We start from the raw sequence: 25,626 nt of genomic DNA on the forward strand, positions 1-25,626 counted from the left end.
TTATCACACAATGGAGTTATCCATAAATGAATGAGATTACACACAATGCAGTTAGCCATAAATGAATGAGATTACATACAATGGAGTTAGCCATAAATGAATGAGATTACACACAATGGAGTTAGCCATAAATGAATGAGATTACATACAATGGAGTTAGCCAAAAATGAATGAGATTACATACAATGGAGTTAGCCACAAAATGGATGAGATTCTTTTTTTAGGACAAAATGAATAGAACTGGAGATTATTATGTTAAAGTGGGATTAGCCAGGCTCAGAAAGAGGTACCTTATGATCTCATTCAAATGGAATCTAAAAAAGTTGATATCACCGGCTGGGGATTATGGAGCTCAGTTGGTAGTGTACTTGCCTTCCACACACAAAGCCCTGGGTTCCTGCCCCAGCACCAAAAAAAAAAAAAAAAAAAAAAAAAAAAAAAAAAAAAAGTTGCTATCAAGCTGGCTGGGGGTACAGCTCTGTGGTAGAGAGCTTGCTTAGCATGTGTGGCCCTGGGTTCCATCCTGAGAACCACAAACGAAAAGTCAATCTCACATAAGTTGAAAGAAGAATGATAAGTACCAGAGGTTGGGAGAGTAGTTGGGAGGGAGGAATGGGGAAAGGTTGACTAACAGGTACTAAGTTACAGTTAGATGGGAAAAAGAAGTGAAGTTCTGTTTTTTTTTTTTTTTTTTGGGGGGGGGGGGGTTTGTTGTACTGGGATTGAACCCAAGATGCTTTACCATTGGGCCACATCCCCAGCCCTTTTAATGTTTCATTTTGAGACATGATCTCACTAAATTGCTTAGAGCCTAAGTTGCTCAGGCTTGTTTTGAACTTGTGATCCTTTTGCCTCAGCCTCCCAAGTCACCAGAATTAAAGGTTATGCCACCATGTTTGGCAGTTCTGGTGTATATGTAAAATATATGCAATATATTTTAAAGCTAGAAGAAAGGATTCTGTTTTTTTCACTGGAGGGGGTCCAAAGAAGTCCTGGAGAGGGGAACCTCAACTTAGAACAACCAGATCTTCATCTTTCAATAGAAAATAATTTTGGCATGTGTGAGACATTGAGGCACAGATTTATTTAGAAAAGCAAGAAGTATTCTTAAGGAAGAAGCAATCTAAAGCTATTTCAAGAGTGAGAAATGCTTTTGGGGTCTTGAGACTTTCTTCTTTCTTTTTTTTTCCTTTATTTATTTACTTATTATTTTTTTATATGATGCTAAGGATCGAACCCAGTGCTTCATACATATCAGACAAGCACTCTACCACTGAGCTACAACTCCAGCCTATTTGGGGCCTTCTATTAAAGGAAAACTTGTGAGGGGTATATATAGGGAAGTATGTGGAGGTCACATCAGTCCAATGACCACAAGACAATTTATGGCAGTTTGGCAGTTCTAAGAATCCTTAGGTAGGTGTCCTTTTCATTATGTGATTAATAGATAACATTGATAAAGTATCCTATATTATTGGTTTTATATTTCCCTTTTCTTAATTCATTCTAAAAATGCAGGTATTAGTGGGCTAATTTACAATGCACAAGGCAATTGTCATAAATGGGTGAATTTCCCATAACTTTAAGATTGTGAATGAAGATTTATACATTTCCCAGAAGTTTTTTTTTAATATTTATTTTTTAGTTGTAGTTGGACACAATACCTTTCATTTATTTTTATGTGGTGCTGAGGATCGAACCCAGGGCCTTGCACATGCTAGGCGAGTGCTCTACCACTGAGCCACAACCCCAGCCCCAATTTCCCAGAAATTTGGGAGTGACAGACTTAGGAGAAAAACTGGCTTGGGACAAAAGTATGAGAAACAAAACTCAAGGCTTTCAAAAGTTTTAATAGTTTCCTTTCCCTTCTCTTTTCTACTAGTTTTTAACTTTTTTCTGTCCTACCTCATTTTACCATAAAGAAGTGATAGTTGGGATTTCACCCTGATTTGAACATTACATAATATGTAGATGTATCAAAACATCAGTGATGGGTTGGGGTTGTGGTTCAGCGATAGAGTGCTCGCCTAGCACATGCGAGGCCCTGGGTTCGATTCTCAGCACCACATAAAAATAAATAAAAAAATAAATACAGTGAATATATTACATCCAACTACAACTAAAAAAATAAAATGTAAAAAAAAAAACCACAAAACATCCGTGGTACCCTATAAACATACAATTTTTATGTATTGGTTTAAAAAAAAATTTAAAGAACTCACATGCAATAAGGTTGAGCTAATAACTGATATACAGTAGATTTCACAACAGAGATGTAAGTCATTGATTACCTTAGTGTGTGCTACTTTGGTATGTGTTGAGTTGTAGCAACCAGTGAGATGGTACAAGAATCAGAGCGGGGCAAGAAATTAAAGAATGCCAGTATAGATAATTCTAAAGCTACAAAGGAAAGAGAGAGCAGATATTAGTTTTTTTTTTAATGGGAAAGAAGTATTTGAATACTAATGGAGAAGATTCAGTAGAGGTTTAAGAACCAAAGAATGAAATACTATGTAATTTAAGAATCCTGAAATGGGCTGTAGGGAGTTGGATCTGGAATACAACATGAGGGAAAGTGGAAAAGGTACACAGATGCTATATTTATAGTTTGGTGTTGGGAAGCTGAGGGAATTCTGTCTTGAAGCTGTTGTTTATTTTGTGAGGCAGGAAGGTGGGTCATCTAGTATGTAAGCAAGAAGAAGGGTAATTTGGTTTTGTTTTGATTTCTATGATTGGGAGGATGATGAAGCCATTCATATGAAAAGGATCTTATAAGAAGACATTTTTGTGTGGGCAGAAAAAAAATAATGACTTGAATCAGAAGAAAAATCTCAATGACTGATCTGACCTTTTGTGTCACTTCCTCTTGCCAACTCTAATTCAGTCATACTGGCCTTCTCTCATACTTGAACATGCCCAGTCTTATTCCTGCCTTAGATTCTTTGACTAGCTAGTTACTGCTTGGATTTTCTTCCCCTGACTGGTTGGTTCACTCTTTAGCGACCCAATCTAAAATAACCACTCATTTATTCTCACTCTATTCTAATATGTTGCAGAGTATTGCCCCCAATATTTTTCTTTTCTTTTTTCTTTTTTGCAGTACTGGGGATTGAACCCAGGAGTGCTTTATCACTGAGTTACATCCCCAATCCATTTTTAAAATTTTGAGACAGGGTCTAACTAAGTTACCCAGGCTGGCCTCCAATCTGTGGTCCTTTTGACTCCCCCCACCTCACTGAATTATAGGCATGTGCCACTGTGCCTGGCCTTAAATCTTGAAATGTTAAGTTCCATATCTGCAGAGATTTGTTTTATCTAGTTCTTGTTGTTGTATACCTACTATTAACATTTCTAGGTATCCTGGAAGCATCTGAACTAAGCTCTTGAGAGTGGATGAACAAAACTTTCCTCAGCCACTGAGGGACAAATTTGTGTTAGGAGATGCCCAGTGCCCTTTTATTAACAAGTATGGGGCCAGGGGAGATATCTGTCTTTTGAAAATCAAATGCATTTGTTCTCAGCTCTATCTCCTGTGGTTGGACAATTCCCCACTTGCTGAGGAATTAGAAGGAAAGCTGAGCTTATGCTACAGAGCAGATGCTGATTCAAGAACAAAGTATATAGAGAAAAGCAACATATGGAGAAAAGATTTTGGAAAGTGGGACAAAATTGAGTTTAAAAGAAGGAAATATTTTCAAAAACCTCATAAAAATCAGTGTTTCAAAAATCAGGTTTGGTGGTGCATGCCCAGTGCTCTTGGGAGGCTGAGGCAGGAGGAACAAAAGTTGAAAGCCAGCCTCAACAATTTAGCAAGGCCCAAAGCAACTTAGCGACACCCTATCTCAAAATTAAAAAAGAAAAAAGGGTTGGGGATGTGACTCAGTGGTACAGTGCCTCTGGATTCAATCTCCAGTAACACCCTGTACCAGCCCTGCCAAAAAAAAAAAAAAAAAAAATCAAACAGGGCTGAGCTGACGGTGCATGCCTATAATTCCAATAACTTAGGAGGCTAACTGAGGCAGGTGGATTGAATATTTGGGGTTGAGGGAGGTGGGGGAAGTGTCAGGAAATGATATTGGCCAAATTATAGCTATACTGTATTCATGTATGAATACATAACAACTTATGTGCAACTACAATGCACCAATAAAAATGGGGGGGGGAAGCATATAAAACTTGAAGAAAATTCCATATTTTGAGAGAGAGAAGAAGAGGGAGCACATGGAAATAAATTTTATTTCAGTATTTTAAAATTTTATTTAAAAAAAATATTCGAGGCCAGACTGGGCAACTTAGTGAGACTCAGTCTCAAAAGAAATTTAAAAAAGGCTGGGGGTGTAGTTCAGTGATACAGCGCCCTCAAGTTCAATCCCCAATATCACAAAAAGAAAAAAAAGTTATCTATTAACAGAAGCTATGTTTTGTTATTTTTTGGTACCAGGGATTGAACCCAGGGATGATTTACCACTGAGCTACAACACTGGCCCTTTTCATTTTGAGGCAGGGTCTCCCTAAATTGCTGAGGGTGGCTTTGAACTTAGCCTAAGTGCTACAGGTGTGCGCTACAGCTTGCGGCAACAAAGCCTACGTTTTCGCTTGAGAAAATATTGCACCAAGAGTCAAAAGGCTTGGATTGGACTTCTGTTTTATCAGCGCAACTGTAGGTTTCTGCACAGAAAGTTATCCCCTCCAGCACCAGTTCTCTCACCTGATGTAGGCATAGAGGAATCTGCTTTGCTAGTTTTAGCATTGTCATGAGGTGCTAAATATGGTTCTTATGGTCATGCATTGTAAACTCTTAAATTATTGTACACATTCATTAAAGTAGGTGGAGTCAGAAATGAAGGAAACAAGTGGTTCCCTACAAGCATACTCTAGATTCTGAGAAATTGGGAGGGGAGGGAAGGTCCAAAGGGTTGCAGACAAGGTGGAATGAAAGCTTAAGTTTGCGACAAGAAAGTGATAGACCCAACCTGATCTTTTCTTAAAATTGGGAGCCATCTCGCCACAAAGCCATGAAAAGATAATTTTGGCTTTACTATAAATTACTGCAAATTCCGAACCTGCTTGGAATGCCTGCTGGTGCCTTGAACGCACCCATGCCTGGCTCTCTGACCAGATAGCAGCCCTCTCTGAAACCTTAGTGACGCCTCACAAATCTTGGCCTTCCCTGGCCAGACAACGACCCTCTCTGAGGCTCTAATGGTCCTCATAAATTCTGATGTCGGGGCCAGCAAAAAATGTAAACTACCATTAGTGTTATGCTCCTCAGAGTTTTGTTATCTGTAACCCCACTTTGTGTAACTTTCTGGACTATAAAGCTGGGCTGCAGGAAAGCAGCTGCTGCTGTCTTGTTCCCACGGTTTTGGGAGGGAGAGGCAGCCCGGCTGGTCGAAATAATAAGCTTGCTTTAATTTGATTTTAATTGGAGTCAGTGGTCTTTTCTTGCGTCCTGGTCTAACAGAAAGTCCTGCTCCTTCCTTCAGCATGAACTCTGAGGACTGCTCTAGTTGTTTTCCTAACTCTTTTCTGCGGTTTGTTCCACTGCTTCAGCTTTCCCATAGCCTACACAAATTTCTTGAACCCTGATTAATTGCCTATCTCCACCCACAAAACCCCGCCTCTTGGATATTTTCACCCAAATGTGATCTACGCTCTAGGCGTGGCAGCCGAGGTTTGCAATATTTGTTTGACATCCTTCTCCCTAAAGGCTACCGGTTGGCGGGTATTCATTCACATTGGCAAGGGCGCCAAGGCGCCTCTCCAACTGTTAAGAGCGCCACTAAAACCACCGAGCAGCTCGAATCCTCGCCAAAGGAAGGAGACAACCGGGCTCTCCACAGTCAGTAGACTTCCCCATACCTCAGAGGTGGTTAAAAACGGAAGTCAGCAGACCCTCCTTTCCTCTAGGTAGTCGTGCCCCCAAACGCCCACCCGGGGTCGCCAATCTCCCCTCAGGAAAACCCCAACTGCGCCAAATCTCGCGCAGCCAAGGCCAGGAGTAGGCGGTGAGACCGAAGTATCGCGAGACAATAGAGTTTTCCCGCGAAGGAGAAGCGCGCGTTTTTCCCTGGCTGGGTGTTCGGCGAGAAGGCTGGGTCTGCAGCTGCTGTGGGGGATTAGCGCTTGGCTTAGCTGGCGCTGAGAGGCGAGCGCGGGGTTCCCGAGAGCGTCCAGAGCCATGCCGGCGGAGCAGCCTGCGAGCAGCGGCGGTGAGTGACGAGAATCTTCCTCCCGGCAGCATTCGGAGCGGGGGTGGGCAGCATGGAGGCTGCGGCGGAGCTTGTGGGAGGGAGCCTACCCCGGGCAGGGGCTGAGGGAGAAAGAGGGACGAGAAGCTGTGGAGAGGTGACCGGAGGTCACTCCGGAGTCGCACACATTTGCGTGGTGTGGGAGATTTTCGCCGCAGGGAGCTGCACTTTCCCGAGCATCCCGGGGTGTAGACTGGGGTCCGACGAATTGGGGGCGACGAGAAGACCTGGGATGCTGGCGTCGCGGTGGGTCTTCAGCTTCTGCTTCGGAGGAAGTTTCAGGTCCGGGTCGAGTCGTTGATAACTTTACATAAAGATGATCATGGAAAAGCCTTTCTCCTGCTAGGGCCCCCGGTTCCCGGAATGGTTGAACAGGAGGAGACTGCTGTGATTACCCCAGCCATGCTGGAGGAGGAGACGCAGCTCGAGGCTGCGGGACTGGAGAGGGAGCGCAAGATGATGGAGAAGGTAATTCGGGAATGGAGTTTATGACCTTTAAAGCCTTGGGAACTGGAGGCGTCCCCCGAGGTGTGGTTGGAGTTCTCCCCTTCATTGTTGAGCTGGCGTTCTCCACCAACCTCAGAAGAGCTTTGGTGTTTAACATTTGTTATGTTGACACGGGCATGCTCCACTGTGCCTTCCTAGAGTGATGACATAATGTCTAGCAAAATAGAAGCCAATAATATACAATAATGTTTTAGAAATCACAGGCTAGAGTAGCAGGTATAATATACAAGGTACTGGAGTATGAATTAGAATTTTAAAATGAACTTATAACTCCCTCCCCAATTACTTTTATTATTTATTTATTTTATAAAGAAATTTATTCTGAAGTTTTAGGTGGACACAATATCTGTATATTACATTTATGTGGTGCTGAGGATCGAACCCAGTGCCACATGCATGCTAGGCAAGCACTCTACCACTGAGCCATAATCCCAGGCCCAATTATTTTTATTTTTATTTATTTGTTTATTTATTTTGCAGTGCTGGGGATAGATGAGGCATATGCTAGGCAAGCCTATTCCTCTGAACTATACTCTCAGCCTGTTCCCTATTTCAAACCAGTTTTAAACTCTGGGCTGCTGTAAAAACCACCAGTTATGGAGAAAGGGTGTAGTTAGGGTTTTTTTCAGTTGGCTTTTTATTTGTTTGTTTGTTTGTTTTGTCATTCATACCAATTGAACAGTAGGTGACTTGGTTTAGTTGAAAAAACAGTGTTAAAAATTTTCCATTAGACAGTAAATAACTTTGTCAAGAGTTTTTTAGACTGTATAAGATTAGAGGTGTGTAATACCAAACCTGAAGTCCCTTTAATTGTAAAGTTACTTAAGTATAATTCTTAGTGCAGTAGCTAAGGCTAGTATCGCTAAATTGTAAGAACTTCTACTGTAGTTGGTGAAATTCTTGAGTTCTGCTTTCATGTATCTATCCTTCAGATAATTCAGATGTCATCTGGTTTCCTGAAAGTTGGCCTGTCTTATTTTTAGTAGTTTGAATTTTTCATCATTTCTATCTAATATCTTTTAAGTGATGTCATCTCACCTATAGTATAAATCAGATTTACTGTGTTCTGCCCAGTAGCTTTATGTAATTTTTTTGAAGCTGCTTCAGTGTCTGTCTTTGTTGATAAACTAGCTGAGTTTTACTAGGAAACAACAAGTGCCCTTTTGTTTAAAATATTACCTATGACTCCTTTTATGTTACAAATGCAGAGTTGAGTATATTTGTAGTAGAGACCATGTGGTGCTCAAATACTAAAGTATTTACTATCTTTACAGAAGTTAACATACCACTAAACTATACAAGGCCAAGTCAGAAGGATTGCTTTATCCCAGGAGTACAAGATCCCATCTCAAAAAAATCCAAAAACTTAAATCCAACTTGAATTACTTGCTTATTTTCTAACTTTCAAATATTTTTTCAATGGGCCTTCAACTTGGTACATGTCAGAAATCCTGTCTATTATCTGAAATTTTAATATTTTGATAGCTAATCTTTATCAAATTGTTGAATCTAAGAATCTTTTTTTTTAGTTTTTAGTTTGAAAAACAAGCTGCGTCTAATAAATCTTGTGAGAATCTTTTATTTCCCCATTACTTTCAGGAAATTTCTTAAACACAGTGTTTGTGTAGCCTGTATTAAACTTTATGCAAAAAAAAAGTTAGTAAAATTTGGTAAATATGGAAATTTTCTCTTTGGATAGGCTCGCATGTCGTGGGACAGAGAGTCCACAGAAATTCGCTACCGTAGACTTCAACATTTGCTTGAAAAAAGTAATATCTACTCCAAATTCTTGTTGACTAAAATGGAGCAGCAGCAGTTAGAGGTATGTATATATAATTTTTAGCCAGCAGCTTTAAGATTGTTAAAATAGCTTTTATTGATTTATAAATCATATACATTAAAATGCACAGATCACAAATTTATGGTTTGACAAACTTTGACCAATCAAGATATAATGTTGGGGTTGGGGCTGGGGCTGGGGTGGTAGTACACTTGCCTGGCATGCATGAGGTACTGGGTTCCATTCTCAGCACTGCATGCATATAAACAAATAAATAAATAAAGGTCCATCAACAACCTAAAAATGTATATATTTTAAAAAAATAATGTACATTTTGATTCCACAAAAATCTTTTGTGACATCAGTGAATCCTATGAATCACCAGTTTGCTTTCTGTCACTATAGGTTAGTAATGCTTTTCTAGAATATTATATAAATGGAATGGTTTTGTGATACGTGATACCTATATTTCCTTTCATTCCTGGTTCCTAGCATTCAGCTCCTAAAATCCTTGGAATTTCCAAAGTAATGTGTCTTTTTACATGCTAATTAGTTAATTGAGGGCTTGGCCTCTGTTAGGTAGCTTCTCAATGTGGGCTGGACACCAGAAAGACCTGAGAGTTGGGACTTTGAATTTACCTCCTGGAGGGTACAAAGCTAAAGGTTAAGTTGTTTGCCAGTGGTCAGGGATTTAATCATTTATATTTACATAATGAATCTTTCATAAAACCCCAAAAGGATAGGAACACATGGAGATTCTTTGAAGGTAGTGTCCCTTGAGAGGGTATAAAAACTCTGGGCCTCTTCTTGGTTATTTCCTTATCTATCTATCAGATATCATCCCTATCTTTTGTAATATTTTTTATAATAAATTAGTAAGCTTCAGTAAAGTAAATGTTTCCCTGAGTGCTGTGAGCTTCTGTAGTAAGTTAATTGAGCCTAGGGAAGGGATTATGGGAATCTGAATTTGTAGTGAGGTCAAACAACCTGGGAGCAGTCTTAGGGACTAAGCCTGCAACCCTGGGGATCTGATACAATCTCTAGGCAAAGAGCATCAGAATTGAATTAAAGGATATTCAGCAGTTGCAGAATAATTGATTACTTGGTGTGTAGAAATAAAAACCCACACATTTTTTCGAAGAAGTCTTGTTGATTGTTGGATGAAAGTGTGGAAGAAATTGGCTGGTTTTTTTTGCCCAATCAACATTCTTATAGGTGTGTACCCTTTTTTTTCCCCCTCCCCTGCTTAGCATACTTTTAAGATTTATTCATGATGTGTTTTATAAGTTGTGTCTGTGTGTCCGTCCCCCCCCCCCCCCCCACGTTGCAGTGTTGTGGAACCCAAGACCTCTTTCACATGCTAGGCAAGTATTCTACCATTGAGCTACTTCCTCAGTCCCAGCATTTTATTTTTAATATACCATATTTTTTTTTTCCCTGTGGTACTGGGGATTGAACCCAGGGTCTTGACTATACTAGGCATGTATTGTACCACTGAGCTATATCCCAGGCCTTCCTACTTGCAATTTTGGGGACTGAACCCAGGGATAATCTACCTCTGAGATATCTTCTCAGCCCTTTTATTTTTTATTTTGTGATGGGGGTCTCACTAAGTTGCCCAAGCTCATATTTGTGATCCTTCTGTCTTAATCTCCCAAGTAGCTGGATTTACAGATTGACACCATTAGTAGTATCCTCATAGTTGTATCCCACTCATCTTTCACCCTCAAATATTCACTGATCTGTTTTCTAATATAGATTCATGTGCACTTTCTGTTGGTGATATTTTATTTTAGTTTTTATCTGTCTGAAAGTCTTGTTTGTGTGTGTGTGTGTGTGTGTGTGTGTGTGTGTGTGTTTTCTGGTGCTGGAGATTGAACCAGGGGCCTTGTGCATTCAAGGCAAGCACTCTACCAAGTGAGCTATATCCCTAGCCCCGAGTCTTTTTTTTTTTTTAATGTATTTTAATGTTGATGTACCTTTATTTATTTTTTATTTTTTTATTTATATGTGGTGCTCAGTGCTTCATGCATGGCAGGCAAGTGCTCTGCCACTAAGCCACAACCCCAGCACCCCCAAGTCTTGGTTTTTAAAAGACATCCTTACTGGGTAAAGAATTTATTTTTTCTTTTTGGACACTGATGATTGAAATCTGGGGTACTCAACCACTGAGTGACCCCAGCCCTATTTTGTATTTTATTTAGAGACAGTGTTTCACTGAGTTGCTTAGCACCTCACTTTTGCTGATTGGCTTTGGACTAGAGATCCTTCTGTTTCAGCCTCTCTAGCCATTGAGATTACAGGTGTGCTCCATGGAGTTCAGCTGTTTTTTCTTTAGTGTTATTTTTTCTTGAAGTATTTTAAAGATATTTTTATGTTCATTGCCGCCTAGCTTTTTGTTTCTTATAAACTGTAAGCAATTTGACTTCTGCCTCAACCCCATTACCTTTTAGACCTTCTTCCAAATGTGTTTCTTCTTGCCTTTGAGTCTTTCCATTGGCGTTTTCTGCATGAAACCCTTTTCCCATAGATTGCTTGGCTTACTTCATCTTCATCAACTTGTCTTTAATGTTTTCTCAATGAGATTCTTCCCAATCTTTTTCTTTCTTTCTTTCTTTTTTTTTTTTTTTTTAATGGTGCTGGGGATTGAACTCAGGGCCTTATTGCTGTGAGGCCAGACAATCTAGTTACTGACTCTTGATTTCCTTTACCTTCTTGTGTTCTTTACATTGCACTTATCATGTGATAGGTATATTGTATTTGTCTTCCCACAAAAATGTAGGATGTCAGAACTTAAACACATTAGAGGATACAGTAAATCCCATGTCCCCATTATCCACATTTAACACCAGTTGAGATTTTGTTTTATTTGTAAAATTCTTTTTTGTTTGTCTGAAACCCTTTTAAAATCTTGATATGTTAAGATAAAACACAACACACAAAAACCCCACAAAACCAAGTACCTCAATGATTTATAAGACAAATACAGTTTAACCAACTCTTGGAGATGGTCTTTTAAATTTAAGGTACATCTGGAACAGCTTTTAGTATAGAAATAGATTTATTTCCCTTCTGAATACTCTATTTGATGCTTATATTTTAGGACTTTCTACTTTGCCTGAACAAAAGCAAACTCTTCCTTATTCTTGACCCCTTGTCAGACAGAGAGCAAGATTGTTCTACCTACTTCTTTTTGGTAGCTGTTTCCCTGGCTTTGGTTTCCTTACATTCATGCACTTAACAGTAGTAAGTCTCAAGACTTCAAGAGAGATAATAGCTTAGTGCAGCTCTGCCCTCTCTGATACTTGATTCTGGAAATGCTAGCGTATCTGTTTTGAATTGTTTCAACTCAGACTTGGGTTCTATTTGTATTTTCCCTTTGTTATTTTGCTTTTGGAAATTGCTTGCTTTCAGGTAGTAAATAAGGCAGTCAGAAAGTTCACCTCATTTGTTTTCCTTTTCTTAGTGTTCACTGTTCTTTTGAAAACTGTTGCATAATAAATTTTATCTGGATTTTAGTTGTTCATGGCAGTAGGGTAAATCTGTGTCTTGTTATTCCATGAAGTCTTAAAAGCACAAAATTTTCTGTTTTTTAAATTATTATAGTTTTTTTTTTAATTGTAAACAAGTTATTTGAGAGTTGGAGATGAATATTTCCTATGTTGCATTTCCCATCTGTGATATTAAGAAGAAATTATCTTACAGGAACAGAAGAAGAAAGAAAAATTGGAGAGAAAAAAGGAATCTTTAAAAGTTGCAAAGGTAATAAGGCAAGCCAGATTTTTTTTTAAGTGCTCAGGATTGAACCTAGGGCTTTACATATGCTAATAAGCACACACTGCCATTGAATTATACCTCTAGCCCTCAGAATGTATACATTCATACATACAGAGATACATACTAGAGAATGAAACCTAGTGGCATTTTACCGCTGAGCCACATCCCTAGCTTTTTTTTGAGATAGGGTCTTGCCAAGTTGCTGAGGCCTCAAACTTGAGCTCCTCCTGTCTTACCTCTTTAGTTGCTGGGATTATAGTCAGTCGTCTGCCACTGTGTCCAACTAGTTTTTACATATTATCTTAAATATTGAAGAAATTCTTTTGTCTTCTTGACTTCTTTGAACATCTGTTTAATTATAACTTTGTTAACCACCTACCTTTGTTACAAGTTGTATAGAAACATTGTCAATCTGTTCTTCATTTTTTTTTTAAAGTTAGAGATGGATGCAATACCTTTATTATTTATTTACTTATATGAGGTTCAACTGCAAGAACCATTTCTCTCAAGTTAGTTATTGCCATTTAATATGTAATACCATAAATGACCTTAAGTAAAAGTAATATTCTAAATCCTTGTTTTACAGGGAAAAAATTTAGTTGGTGGAAGTGGAGAGAATGCAGGTAAATTTCCTTATTCTAGTTTGGAAGAATATGGGTTTGTATTTTTTTTAATTCTTATAAAATAAAGTAAAATGATTTTTTTTATAGCCATGAAAAAGAAAAGAGGAAGAGAAGAAGAATCATATAATATTTCAGAGGTCATGACAAAAGAGGTAAAAATAAAAGGGGGGAATAAACAATATTTCATGTTGAGTAAAACCTGTTATAGATTTTGAACCACTTTAATGCTATAAGAATTACTATTATTTAGCTTTTCAATTTGTTTTAAATATTCCATTGCTTTCAGGTGTTTATATAAAGAAGTTGGTTAATATTTATAGTATTTTAAAATCAACACTACACATAGGATATATAAACTCAGCTACCACTGAGCTGTATCCACTGTTCTTCTTTGTTTATTTTGAGCAGATCTAGCTTAGTGGCCCAGGCTGGCCTTGAACTTGGGATCCTCCTGTTTCAGCCTCCTAACTGGGATTAGAGGCATGTGTCACTGTCACTATGCCTGGCTACTTGGCTTTTTTAAAAAATTTGTTCTGGGGATTGAGCCTAGGGATGCTTAACTACTGGGTCACATCCCTTGCCCCACCACCTTTTTATATTTATTTTTTAGTTTTCAGTGGACACAACATCTTTATTTTATTTTTGTGTGGTGCTGAGGATCGAACCCAGTACCCCACGCTTGCATGTGTTACCGCTTGAGCCACATCCCCAGCCCTCCTTTCCCTTTTATTTTTTATTTGGAGACAGGGTCTTGTTAAGTTCCTGAGGCTGGCTTTGAACTTGCCATTCTCATGTCTCAGCCTCCCAAGCAGCTGGGATTTTGGGTGTCCTCCACTGCACCAGCTCTGTTGGCTTTTTTCAATTGCAAATTACTTTTTTGTTTTTGCTTATTAGCTTACCTGTAGTGGAAATTGAGCCGATGACCTTGTACATGTAGGCAAGTGCTCTACCTCTGAGCTACATCCCCAGCTAATTCTTTTTTATTTTTTAATGTTTTTTAAATTTGAGATTAAAAAGTATTCTGTATGATTTCCAATTTCTAGATTTTTGCTTATTGCATCCTCATAATTTCTATATCCCTTGTATTTCCTGTGAACTGATAGGTCAAAAAGTTTGATTTACAATGAGAATACATCATAAATGGTGTTTATGTTTTAATTTTTTCCCGGATTACTCTCTAAAAATCTCAGTTTATTTAAAGGACAACACTTCTTTCAGTTAACTATATTAAATCCTTGCATCCTTGTAGTAGAAATATCTGTACTTAAATTGCATCATACTTTATATGCCTATATGACACACATATATACATGTATACATGTGTCTGCCACTTACTGACATTCTGTCGTTCTCCTGTGCATCTTAAATTTGATATTTGCTTAAAGTTTCTTGAAAGTATTTAATTCCCTGTGTCTTTGGTACATGTTTTTCTCATACTTTTCTGCTTGAAATGTACTTTAATGATTAAGCCTCATGACAACTTTTAAAAATAATTTGGTATAACAATGCTCTGTTAGGTCACCAGGTGGCCATAATGTATTGTCTGGTAGATAGTACATGACTGTCATTCAAAACTAGAAGTTTATTCTGTATTTTTAGAGTATTCATCTTTGATTTTTAACTAGTCTTGTAAACTCAGATATCTATCCACAGAAATGCCCAAAGTAGATTGGAGTAGGATTGGACAAACTTTGTGTAAATAGTAAGATAATATATTTTTAAGTTTTGAATGGTTTTGTGGTTAACTACTGAAATCTGAACTCTTTCTAGTATTTCCTGAAAACAGCCATAGATATACTCTAAACAAATGAGTCTAACTTTGTTTCATCTAAAAAAAATTTTTGTAAAGCCCCTTGAGAGGTATTGCAGCACCAGGGGTGCTTTACTTCTAATCCACATGCCCAGTTTATTCTTTTTCATTTTCTTTGAGGCAGGGTCTTGCTAAGTTGGCAAACTTGTGATCCTCCTCCTTGGTCTCCTGAGTAGCTGGGATTATAGGTGTGCCCTGCCACATCAAGCTCATCTAAACTGTATTTACAGTAATTGGCTGCCAGGTAGAGTTGGTCTGTAGGTTGTCATTTGCTGAATAGACAATAGTTGATGTGTGTGAAATTGTACTTAGTCTCTTTGTTAAAAAAAAAAATTAAAGTGTTGACAATTTTGAATATTATGAGAGTTCTGAGCCAAAAAAATGGCTTAATTCTGCCTTATGACCACCAGTTTGAGATTCTCTATTTTAGTAAATTACCTTGAGTGCCTTATCTGCATAAGATTAGCACAAAATAAATGTTGGTTCAATAAATAAATGAATACATGTGCAAATATTACTAATTTATTTTTGGTTTTTCAATCTTCTAGGAAATTCTGTCTGTGGCTAAAAAAAATAAAAAGGAGAAAGAGGTAAAAAAAAATTAATTTTGTCTTGAGACAGTGTTTTGCCAAGTAGCTGAGGGCCTTGCTAAGTTGCTGAGACTGGCCTTGAACTTGTGATTCTCCTGCTTCAGCCTCCTGAGTTGGTGGGATTATGGGCATGCACCACCATGCCTGGCTCATCCCCTTTTCTTTTAGTCACCACTGAGATTTTTCTCACCATTCATTCCATTTCTCTGCTTTAAAAAAAATCCATTTACTTTTTTTTTTTTTATCTTAACATTCTTTCATACATTTCAACTTCAGGTGTTCATAACATGTTCTTTGATGTATCAGTATCAATGAATGCATCTAGCAATAATAATACCTTAAACTTTTGAATCTAGCAATGATACAGGTACCTATAAATATGTGGATATATAGGTGGGTCATCAGGTAGAAGCTGTGGGGGATGCCTTTATCTTGTTTCTGACCTTAAAGATTTTCTCTAGTTCTATTTGGGAAGGCATCCCACCTATCTGCCACTATCGTTTTGTTTTAGGTGGACACAATATCTTTATTTTTATGTGGTGCTGAGGATCGAACCCAGTGCCTCACGCATGCCAGGCCAGCGCGCTACCACTTGAGCCACAACCCCAGCCCCATGAGGTTCCTTTTTAATCTTGAGCATTCCCTAACTTAAGCCCTAATAGTTATATGTTTGCATAGGGAAGCAGAAGCAAAATAATTAACATGAAAATATTTACTAATGGATATAAACTTCTAGTGATTAATTTATACTTCAGATTAATAGGCCACTGGAAAAATTCATGTCATGATTATGAAGTGAGAGGTACTTTATTTAATTTTTGGTACCAAGGATTGCACCCATTGGCACTTCACCACTGAGCAACACCCACATCCCTTTTTATTTTGAGAAAGGATCTCACTAAATTGCTTTGGGTATTGATATGTTGCTGAGGCTGGTTTTGAACTTGTGATCTGGACAAGTGCACTACCACTGAGCCCCAGCTCCTCTCTTAAGTTTTTTTTTTTTTTTAACTTTTTTTTTTTTTTTTTTTTTTTTTTTAGAGAGAGAGAGAGAATTAATATTTATTTTTTAGTTCTCGGCGGACACAACATCTTTGTTGGTATGTGGTGCTGAGGATCGAACCCGGGTCGCACGCTGCCAGGCGAGTGCACTACCGCTTGAGCCACATCTCCAGCCCACTTTTTCTTAAAAAAATATTTATTTATTTATTAGTTATTGGCGGACACAACATCTTTGCTTGTATGTGGTGCTGAGGATCGAACCCGGGCCGCACGTATGCCAGGCGAGCGCGCTACCGCTTGAGCCACATCCCCAGCCCAAGTTTTTTTTTTTTTTTTTAATATTTATTTTTTAATTGTAGTTGGACATAATACCTTTATTTTATTTATTTTTATGTGATGCTGAGGATCAAACCCAGGGCTTCACACATGCTAGGCAAGCTCTGTATGGCTGAGCCACAACCCCAGTCCCAAGCTTTTTAATATATAGTTTTTAGTTGTAGATGGACATAGTACCTTTATTTTATTTTTTGTGGTGCTGAGGATCAAACCCAATGCCTTACATGTGCTAGGCAAGTGTTCTACCACTGAGCTACAATCAAGCCCCACAATTCTTTTTTTCTTTTTTTTAATATTTATTTATTTTTTAGTTTTCGGCGGACACAACATCTTTGTTGGTATGTGGTGTTGAGGATTGAACCCGGGTCGCACGCATGCCAGGCGAGCGCGCTACCGCTTGAGCCACATCCCCAGCCCATCCCACAATTCTTATATATAGACAAACATACATTTTACTCTTTGGACAGCAATACTGGGAAATTCTACTTCACATTATTGCCAGCATTTGATGTTGTCAGTCATTTTTAATTTTAACCATTCTGTGCATCTGAAATGATACCTTGTGTTTTTAACTTGTTTTCCTAATTACTAATGATAGTTTTTGTAATAGTTGGATTCATCTTTTCTTTTTGTTGTTCCGTCTTTGTCTTGTTCAAGGGATGTACAACTGTCACAAGGTTATCAAGATAATTCTTTTCATTTTATATTTATACCTGAGATTTTATCACAAATAGATTTGTGTGGAATAATGACATTTGAGTTTAATATTTTTCCACTTAAATATACAGTTGTTTCAGCATCATTTCTAAGACTTTTCCCCTTTTTTTGTACCTGGGATTGAACCCAAGGGCACTTAACCAATGATCTTCGTTCTTCTTACCTAATGAATATAGGAAGAGGTACATTTTGATAATGTTTTTTGGATACATGAGGTGAGGAATATAGTAGCATTTTGTGTCAGACTTATAATTAAACTTTTTTTTCTTTGCAGGATGAAAGTTCCTCCTCTGCTAATCTCTGTGTAGAAGATCTTCAGAAAAATAAAGATTCAAATAGTATGATTAAAGATAGATTGTCTCAGACAGTTAGGCAGAATGCTAAATTCTTTTTTGACCCAGTTCGGAAATGTAATGGACAGCCAGTGCCCTTTCAACAACCAAAGTACTTCACAGGAGGAGTGATGCGATGGTACCAAGTAGAAGGCATGGAATGGCTTAGGGTAATGAGTTGTCTTTTTTGTTGTTGTTGCTGTTAAATTTTTTTGTAGTTGTAGATGACAGAATTCCTTTGTTGTATTTATTATGTGGTACTGAGGATCCAACCCAGTGCCTCACACATGCTAGGGAAGCACTCTGCCACTGAGGTACAGCCCCAGCCCAAGTTGTCATTTTTAATATATATAGTTAGAATTCTGGCACTTTATAATGCTTTGATAAAAGTCATCCCACAAGTGTTATTATAACTTATGGCATTAATATGTCAGTCACATCATAATTGCCATTGAGTATGCTTGTGCAAAAGAAATAAACCTTTAATAATTCAGTAGATGTTTTTATCACAATTTAAATTTAGTGTATATTCTTTTGTCTAGATGCTTTGGGAAAATGGAATTAATGGCATTTTAGCAGATGAAATGGGCCTCGGAAAGACAGTTCAGTGCATTGCTACAATTGCATTGATGATTCAGAGAGGAGTGCCTGGACCTTTTCTTGTTTGTGGCCCTTTGTCTACACTTCCTAACTGGATGGCCGAATTCAAAAGGTTTACACCAGAAGTAAGACATTCCCTTATATTAAATATATTATTTCACATGTATTATTGCAGGAATTATAGAGCTCCTACAATAATACTGTTTTCTGTATAAGCATTGCATTTGATTTGACTTTTTTAATCTGAGCAGTGTCGTTCTTAAAGTTTATACAGAAGAGTTGGTACTGGCAATCTTAGACATCTTGCCTAAAATGTACCTGTAAAGAGTTCTTTAGATTGCATGATTTGATTCCCCTTATATAGACCTAGGTAGAACTTTTAAAAAATTCTGTTTGTTCTTATCTGGCATTTGCCACATATAAATTGTTTTATTCACATTCTTATGAGAAGAATATGTTTCCCCCCCTTTTTTAAATTTCTTTTTTAGTTGTAGATGGACACAATACCTTTATTTTGTTTATTTATTTATATTTCATGCTTTTCAAATAATTAATACTTAAATTTTGTTCCAAATTGATGTAAAATCTTTTAGATTCCGACAATGTTATATCATGGAACTCAGGAAGAACGTCAAAAATTGGTAAGGAATATTCACAAAAGGAAAGGGACACTGCAGATTCATCCTGTGGTAATTACATCATTTGAAATAGCCATGAGAGACCGAAATGCATTACAGGTACAGGTGGTCTTCACTGGTTTCTTTATGATCTGTAACTATTTAATTCATACCACTTACCATTCAGTGGCATTTGTTTAAATTTTTTTGGGTGAAATTAATCGAGGGTATTGTTCTGGAGGCTCATATTAAAGATTGGGATAAAATGTGGTATTTCTTAGCAAAATTAAATCTTATAGCATTTTAAACTTTGGCTATAATTATCATTTTAAGTGTGTTAGTCATACATAATCTGAATATACTACAGATATGTTTGTAACATGTACTTTTTCTTTTTTTTTAAGGAAGCTTTGTTATTTTTTTTTTATATGATGCCAGGGATAGAACCCGGCACCTCACGCCTGCTAGGCAAGTGCTCTACCACTGAGCCACAACCCTAGCCCCCCAGTAGCACATGCTTTTGAGTATATGAATTTATCAATCCAACTTGTTTTAATCAAATAAGAATAGAATATTTGAAGACAAAGTTTTTTTATGGGACTGTCGGTAACATTTCCATCTCTGTATCTCTTGATATCATAGCTACTCACTTATTAATATTCATATTATTACAATGCAGTTAGAAAATTACTTGCTACTTCAGTTATTTCATATATGATCCTTTGTTGTTTTGCTTTTTCCCTGATCATGTAATGTTCTTGCTGAGTCAAGTCTTTAAGTTTTTCTTGTGTGAAATAAAGAAAGTAACTTAAGTAATGACATCAAGTCATAAATGGAGCATAATGGCTTCCATAATCAATGACCAGTATGTGTCAGATATTATATGTGTGGGTGGAACTTTGGAATGTGATTTGCAGAAGTCTTAGCTAACAAGTTTAACAAAGTTTATGAATATTTGCAGCAATAAAAAGTATCATAACTATTTTTTCACAGTAATAGTTAACTACTTGTAAAAGAAGTAGAATATGAAAAGATAAAGAGTACCTGAAATTCTATCTAATTAATTTCCTCTCCCTATCCAGCCCATATTGAAATAGTTAAGTTTCCTTGTCAATTTCAAATGGGAGTGGTGTTCTGAGGCTCCTGTTTGGTGTGTGACAAGAGAAGTTTCAGACCTGACTAATTAGTTTTCCAGGTTCCTTAACATTTGTTTCCTTAGTTTTCCACTTACTCATTTATAAAGGGTGTTTTATTTTATATGGCAGTTTCAGATAGGTGTCTTGTAGTGAGAGAAAATTAAGGATTGCCAAAAATTTGCTAGGAGAATAAGTCCCTTTCAAGTGATTTTATTTAAAGAGTAACAATAGTGTAATTTGTTTATTCTGTTAGGACTGTATTGTATAAAGTTCAATGTAAAAGATTCTTATTTCATACTCTATCCCCAATTTGCCAGTCTCATTTTTTAAAGATACTTAACATTTGAGTTTGATGTATTTATATTTCCAGAAATATTTAATATTTCTATTTTTTTACAATAAATTAGATAAACTTAAGTTTGATAAGATAAAAGAGAAAACACAGATATTAAAAATGAGAAAATGATTTTAATGACAGCTTTATGAAAACAAATATATATCTTTGATAATATAAGTTGCTAAAATTGACTTCAGAAGAAAGGAGCAAATCAATAACTTAGAAACATTGAGAACATTGTCCGATTAAAAAGAATATTAATTTCAGATATAGGCCTCCAGACTGAACATTATAATGCTGTTTAACATTTCTGACCATGTGGAACTAATGAAAGGTTTTGATAATTTTTTAGGAATATAGTAGTTTTTAGGAATCCAACAGCAGAACTTGGTAAAACATTAGAAAAGATACAGATTACTTTGACTAGAAAGTGAATGAGGACTAGCAGGTGGACTTAAGTATTATTTCATATCTAGTGAAATCTGTTCTAGGATTAGAATGACATATTGGTTTTAGTAATCTATTAGTTTGTCCCATTACTGGATCAAAGGAAAACATGATTATTTCAATAAATACAAGTATAATATTTAATAAAAATAAAACAACCAGTCCTAAGAAAATTATATTTTTAGAATTGTTTTTAGGAAGAACTGTACGATAATTATTTTAAATTTTTTTCTCAATTCATTTTCTAGCATTGTTATTGGAAATATTTAATAGTAGATGAAGGACACAGGATTAAGAATATGAAATGCCGTCTAATCAGGGAGTTAAAACGGTTCAATGCTGATAACAAACTTCTTTTGACTGGTACTCCCTTACAAAACAATTTATCAGAACTTTGGTCATTGCTAAACTTTTTGTTGCCAGATGTATTTGATGACTTGAAAAGGTAGGTAAGCCAGTTATTTAACTGTTTTCTGTTTTTTTTTTTTCAAATCTCAAAAATCTGTTCTCTTAGCTGAAATTATTTCCTTTCTTCTAGGTAGCTGAATTTGAATGGTTATTTTGTCAGGTTCTTTGTGATATATAATAAGATCTTGTTTTGTTTTTATCTTTACAAAATAATCCATGGAGATAAAGAGGTTAAATATATTCCTTGTCTCACATATAAGAAAGTCTAGGCATAAAGTTGTTATTAGCGTATAACAAGTTTAGCACCAGAGTGAATATTAAAACAAAGGTTTCCTGATTTTTTTTTAAGTATTTTTTTTTTTTTTTTTAGTTGTCAATGAAGCTTTATTTTACTTATTGATAAGTGGTGCTGAGAATTGAACCCAGTGCCTCACACATGCTAGGCAAGTGCTCTGACACTGAGCCACAACCCCAGACCGATTTCCTGATTTCAACCTAGCAGTTTTATTCTAGAAATTGTTTGAATTTAGCTTATGTCATAAAAAAAATAAAAAGTTTTTGGAAAAAGTATACTCAGAAGTGGAAGAGGAGACAAGATGACAAAAATATTTTAGATGGAAATAAAACAGAATGAGGTGAAAAAAATTGACTGACTTATATTATCATGGGGAAGCTACATAATGTTTTATTTTGAGAATGTGTTCTAAATCGGATTTCCAAATATTGGCCCAGGGTCAGGCTGATTATTATTACTATGCAGACTTTTACTAAAGGACAAGATTTTCAGGTCCTATGCAGAGCTACTGAATTGGAATCTGTTTGAAAAAAATCTGATCTAACTACTACATGAAAATAGCAATTTTTTTCAAAATTAGATATTAACAATATAACATTATTTAGATTATTAATGTGTGCATGTTTACACTTACTCATTTTTTAATATTTATTTTTTAGTTTTAGGTGGACACAATATCTTTATTTTATTTTTATGTGGTGTTGAGGATCAAACCCAGTGCTCCGCACATGCTAGGCGAGCATGCTACCACTTGAGCCACATCCCCAGCCCCAAATCATAGCTCTTAATTAAATTAATTAATTATTTTTGTGATGCTGGGAATAAAACCCAGAGCTTCACATTGCTAGGCAAGCATTTTTTTTTTTTTTTTCCCTTCAGTACTGGGATTGAACTCTGGGCCCTCCTACCAAATCACAGTTCTTGATTGTTGGTTGAAAAAATATAATCACTTCCTCTTTGTTGTTGGAATGTATTCTTTACATTAAAAAATTGCATCTAAGAGGTTGGTGCACAAATATCCATGCTTGATATATGCAAATTAATATAAAATTGTAAAGCATGTGTTAATATAATTGAATCGTGATAAGTTAATTTATGATCATTTTTTTTTTCCAGCTTTGAGTCTTGGTTTGACATCACTAGTCTTTCTGAAACTGCTGAAGACATTATAGCCAAAGAAAGAGAGCAGAATGTATTGCATATGCTGCACCAGGTGTTGTCTATTTTCTTATTCTGCTTACTATATACTCATAGAATAAGCCTTGGAAGTGGACACTAGAAAAATGAATCTTCCCAAATGAGATTTCTTGGCCGTTTCCCTACTCCCAGAGGGAAATTTTATGGCACAATTCAAGTGCTTAATTAAATTTTGCCCTTTTAAAAACTTGGTACTGAGAATTGAACCCAGGGGCTCCCACGTTCAGACAAGTTCGCTACCACTGAGTAACAACTCCAGGGTTGTGTCCCCAACCCATCCTGCACACTTTTTTTTTTTTTCCTTCTTATTTTGAGACAGGGATTTAACAATTTGCCCATGCTAGCCTAGAACTTGTGATCCACTTGCCTCAGCCTCCTGAGTAGCTTGGATTACAGGTGTGTGTGACCATGCTTAGCTGCCTTTTTATCATATCATAGGGTCTTACTCAGTTGCTGAGGCTGGCCTCAAATTTTCCATCTTCCTACCTCAACCTCCTTAGTTGCTAGGATTACAGGCTGGTGCTGCCTGTGTTTTAATAATTTTTCTCACTGCTATCTGCATTTAATATTTCATCCATTCTACCCTATTTCCCAAGCTTTCCTTCCCTCTCTTCCCTCCTGTCCTCCTTACCCTCTACCATTCTCCTTCTATACTATTTATCTTTAGATTAATATGATCTTTTAAAGGTCTAGTAATGTGGCCCTAAAAAAGCTTCTTATTGGTGAGATAGGGTTTTTTTTTTTTAATAAAATTACCAATTTACTATTTTTTACAATTTTATTTTTCTGTCACTACGTCTAGACTTAACCCATCAGATTGTTTTCTTTTCCCATTGGGAATTTTTTTTTTTTTTTAAAGAGAGAGAGAGAATTTTTTAAATATTTATTTTTTAGTTCCCAGCGGCACAACATCTTTGTATGTGGTGCTGAGGATCAAACCTGGGCCGCACGCATGCCAGGCGAGTGCGCTACCGCTTGAGCCACATCCCCAGCCCTGGAAAAAAAAATTTTTAAACAGGTTTTTAGTTGTCAGTGAGAAATTTATTTTATGTGCGGAGCTGAGAATTGAACTCAGGGCCTCACACATATTAGGCAAGTGCTCTACCACTGAGTCACAACCCCAGCCCCTCTCATCACATTTTAATAACGGCTTATTATCCCATTATCATGTTTCTTTACAATTAATTGTATCTACCTTTTATTATTTCAACATTTTTCTCTATTATAAACAAGTACCTATACTTATATCTTGTTTATTTTGGCTAATTTCCTGAGAATTCCAAGTAGTGTTGCTGGGAAGGTATATATATTAAGGCTTTTGACATGTTGGAAAATTGCCCTTCAGAAAGAATTTATATACCATATGTATCTCTTTTCTTTTTTGGACTTTGTGTGTGTGTGTGTATACATTTTTTTATGGTGTCCTTTTGGTTTTGGTACCAGGGATTGAACTCAAGGGCACTCAACCACTGAGCCACATCCTTAGACCTATTTTGTATTTTAGTTAGAGACAAGGTCTCACTGAGTTGCTTAGTGCCTCTCTTGCTGAGGCTGGCTTTGAACTTTTGATCCTCCTGCCTCAACCTCCCAAGCTGCTGAGATTACGGGCTTATGCCAATGAACTCGGCCTTTTATGGTGTCTTTATGTGTGTTTTCGTGAGGTTTTTAAGATTTTTTTGGTGTGCTAATAGCTGTTACGGATACTTTTGGGTAAAGTGTCCTAGTGTGTGAAACATTGAGGGAATATAGCTTATAAAGGAACAGATGTGTTTTGGCTTGATGTAGCAAATAGGATAGAAAAGTAAGGCTTTGATATTAGGTTTCTTAGGAAACTTAATTATAAAGTTAAGTCAGTTAAAATTTGTAGAATTTGGCACTTAAGAGTGGGTCTTAGAGGAATCTAGGTGAAAAGTCTTCCCAATGCAATAGTTCTTTTAAAGATATTCGTGAGAAATGGCCATCTGATTTAATATTTTTTAGTTGATGTTTTACAAGGAGGGATATTGGAATTGCTATTTTTATGGGAAAGAACTTCAAGTTTACTTGAGTATAAAGATTATGATAGTGAATTTAATATACCCATCTCTGAATTCAATAATATATCAAAAGTCATGGCATTTTTCAGAGCCACAGTGCTAAGAAAATTCTGTGTAACACTGTTTAAATTTGTCTTATGGTAACTCATGCTTTGCTCCTAATTTTGTTTAAATGAATTACCTGGGGGAAAGTCTTTATTAAACGTAAAGTCAGATTAGTTGGAGATAGTTTTGAATGTCTTGTATATTTCTTACTCAAACTTTAAATTCCTTGGTGTTTCAGTATATTCTATAAATTCTATAAGAATGAATTTGAAATGTTTTCATATGCTTTCATGTCTCACTGACTTGTTATACTTGCTTAGCCTTCCTTTAAGATATTTACCTAGAGATATTTTCAAAGTATTAGTGTACAAAATGTAAAGCAAAACTCACATCCTGAATCTGAGTCTACATTGCATTTTGGATTTAATTATATGAAAGATGCTGAATATATTTGTGTTTTTCATATTCTTTTGCTATAAGCTATTGAGATAATATCTCAAAATTAAGTGCCATCCTTCTTACAGTGCTATACTTAATTTTTCGTAAATCAAAACTTTTAAACATTGAAACTCTTACAATTTGCTTTTTTTTAGAATTGTCATTCACAGGGGCTAGGGCTGTAGCTCAGTGGCAGAGTGTTTGCCTAGCATGTGTGAGGCACTGGGTTTGATTCTCAGCACCACATAAAAATAAACAAATAAAATAAAAGTATGCTGTCCATCTATAATAAAAAAAATTATTTGCATCTGTAATCTTTATTCTTCATTCTTTTTTTTTTAAGAG

At 36.5% G+C, this 25,626-nt stretch overlaps 1 protein-coding gene across 1 annotated transcript in view; it reads left to right on the forward strand.

The window, feature by feature from the left end:
• The first annotated feature begins 722 nt into the window (after positions 1-722).
• HELLS (helicase, lymphoid specific) overlaps positions 723-25,626 on the forward strand; it is a 41,280-nt gene continuing 16,376 nt past the window's right edge. The window contains exons 1-12 of the mRNA XM_081267893.1: positions 723-6,212; positions 6,598-6,719; positions 8,458-8,580; positions 12,244-12,300; positions 12,902-12,938; positions 13,026-13,090; positions 15,297-15,338; positions 17,668-17,895; positions 18,268-18,450; positions 18,919-19,062; positions 21,111-21,307; positions 22,682-22,778. Of these exons, the coding sequence (XP_081124019.1) occupies positions 6,182-6,212; positions 6,598-6,719; positions 8,458-8,580; positions 12,244-12,300; positions 12,902-12,938; positions 13,026-13,090; positions 15,297-15,338; positions 17,668-17,895; positions 18,268-18,450; positions 18,919-19,062; positions 21,111-21,307; positions 22,682-22,778 (1,326 nt within the window). The 5' untranslated portion in view covers positions 723-6,181. The remainder of the gene's footprint in view (positions 6,213-6,597; positions 6,720-8,457; positions 8,581-12,243; positions 12,301-12,901; positions 12,939-13,025; positions 13,091-15,296; positions 15,339-17,667; positions 17,896-18,267; positions 18,451-18,918; positions 19,063-21,110; positions 21,308-22,681; positions 22,779-25,626) is intronic.

Source organism: Spermophilus citellus, assembly GCF_964194105.1.
Source record: "Spermophilus citellus genome assembly, chromosome: 15".
Taxonomy (NCBI): Eukaryota; Metazoa; Chordata; class Mammalia; order Rodentia; family Sciuridae; genus Spermophilus; species Spermophilus citellus.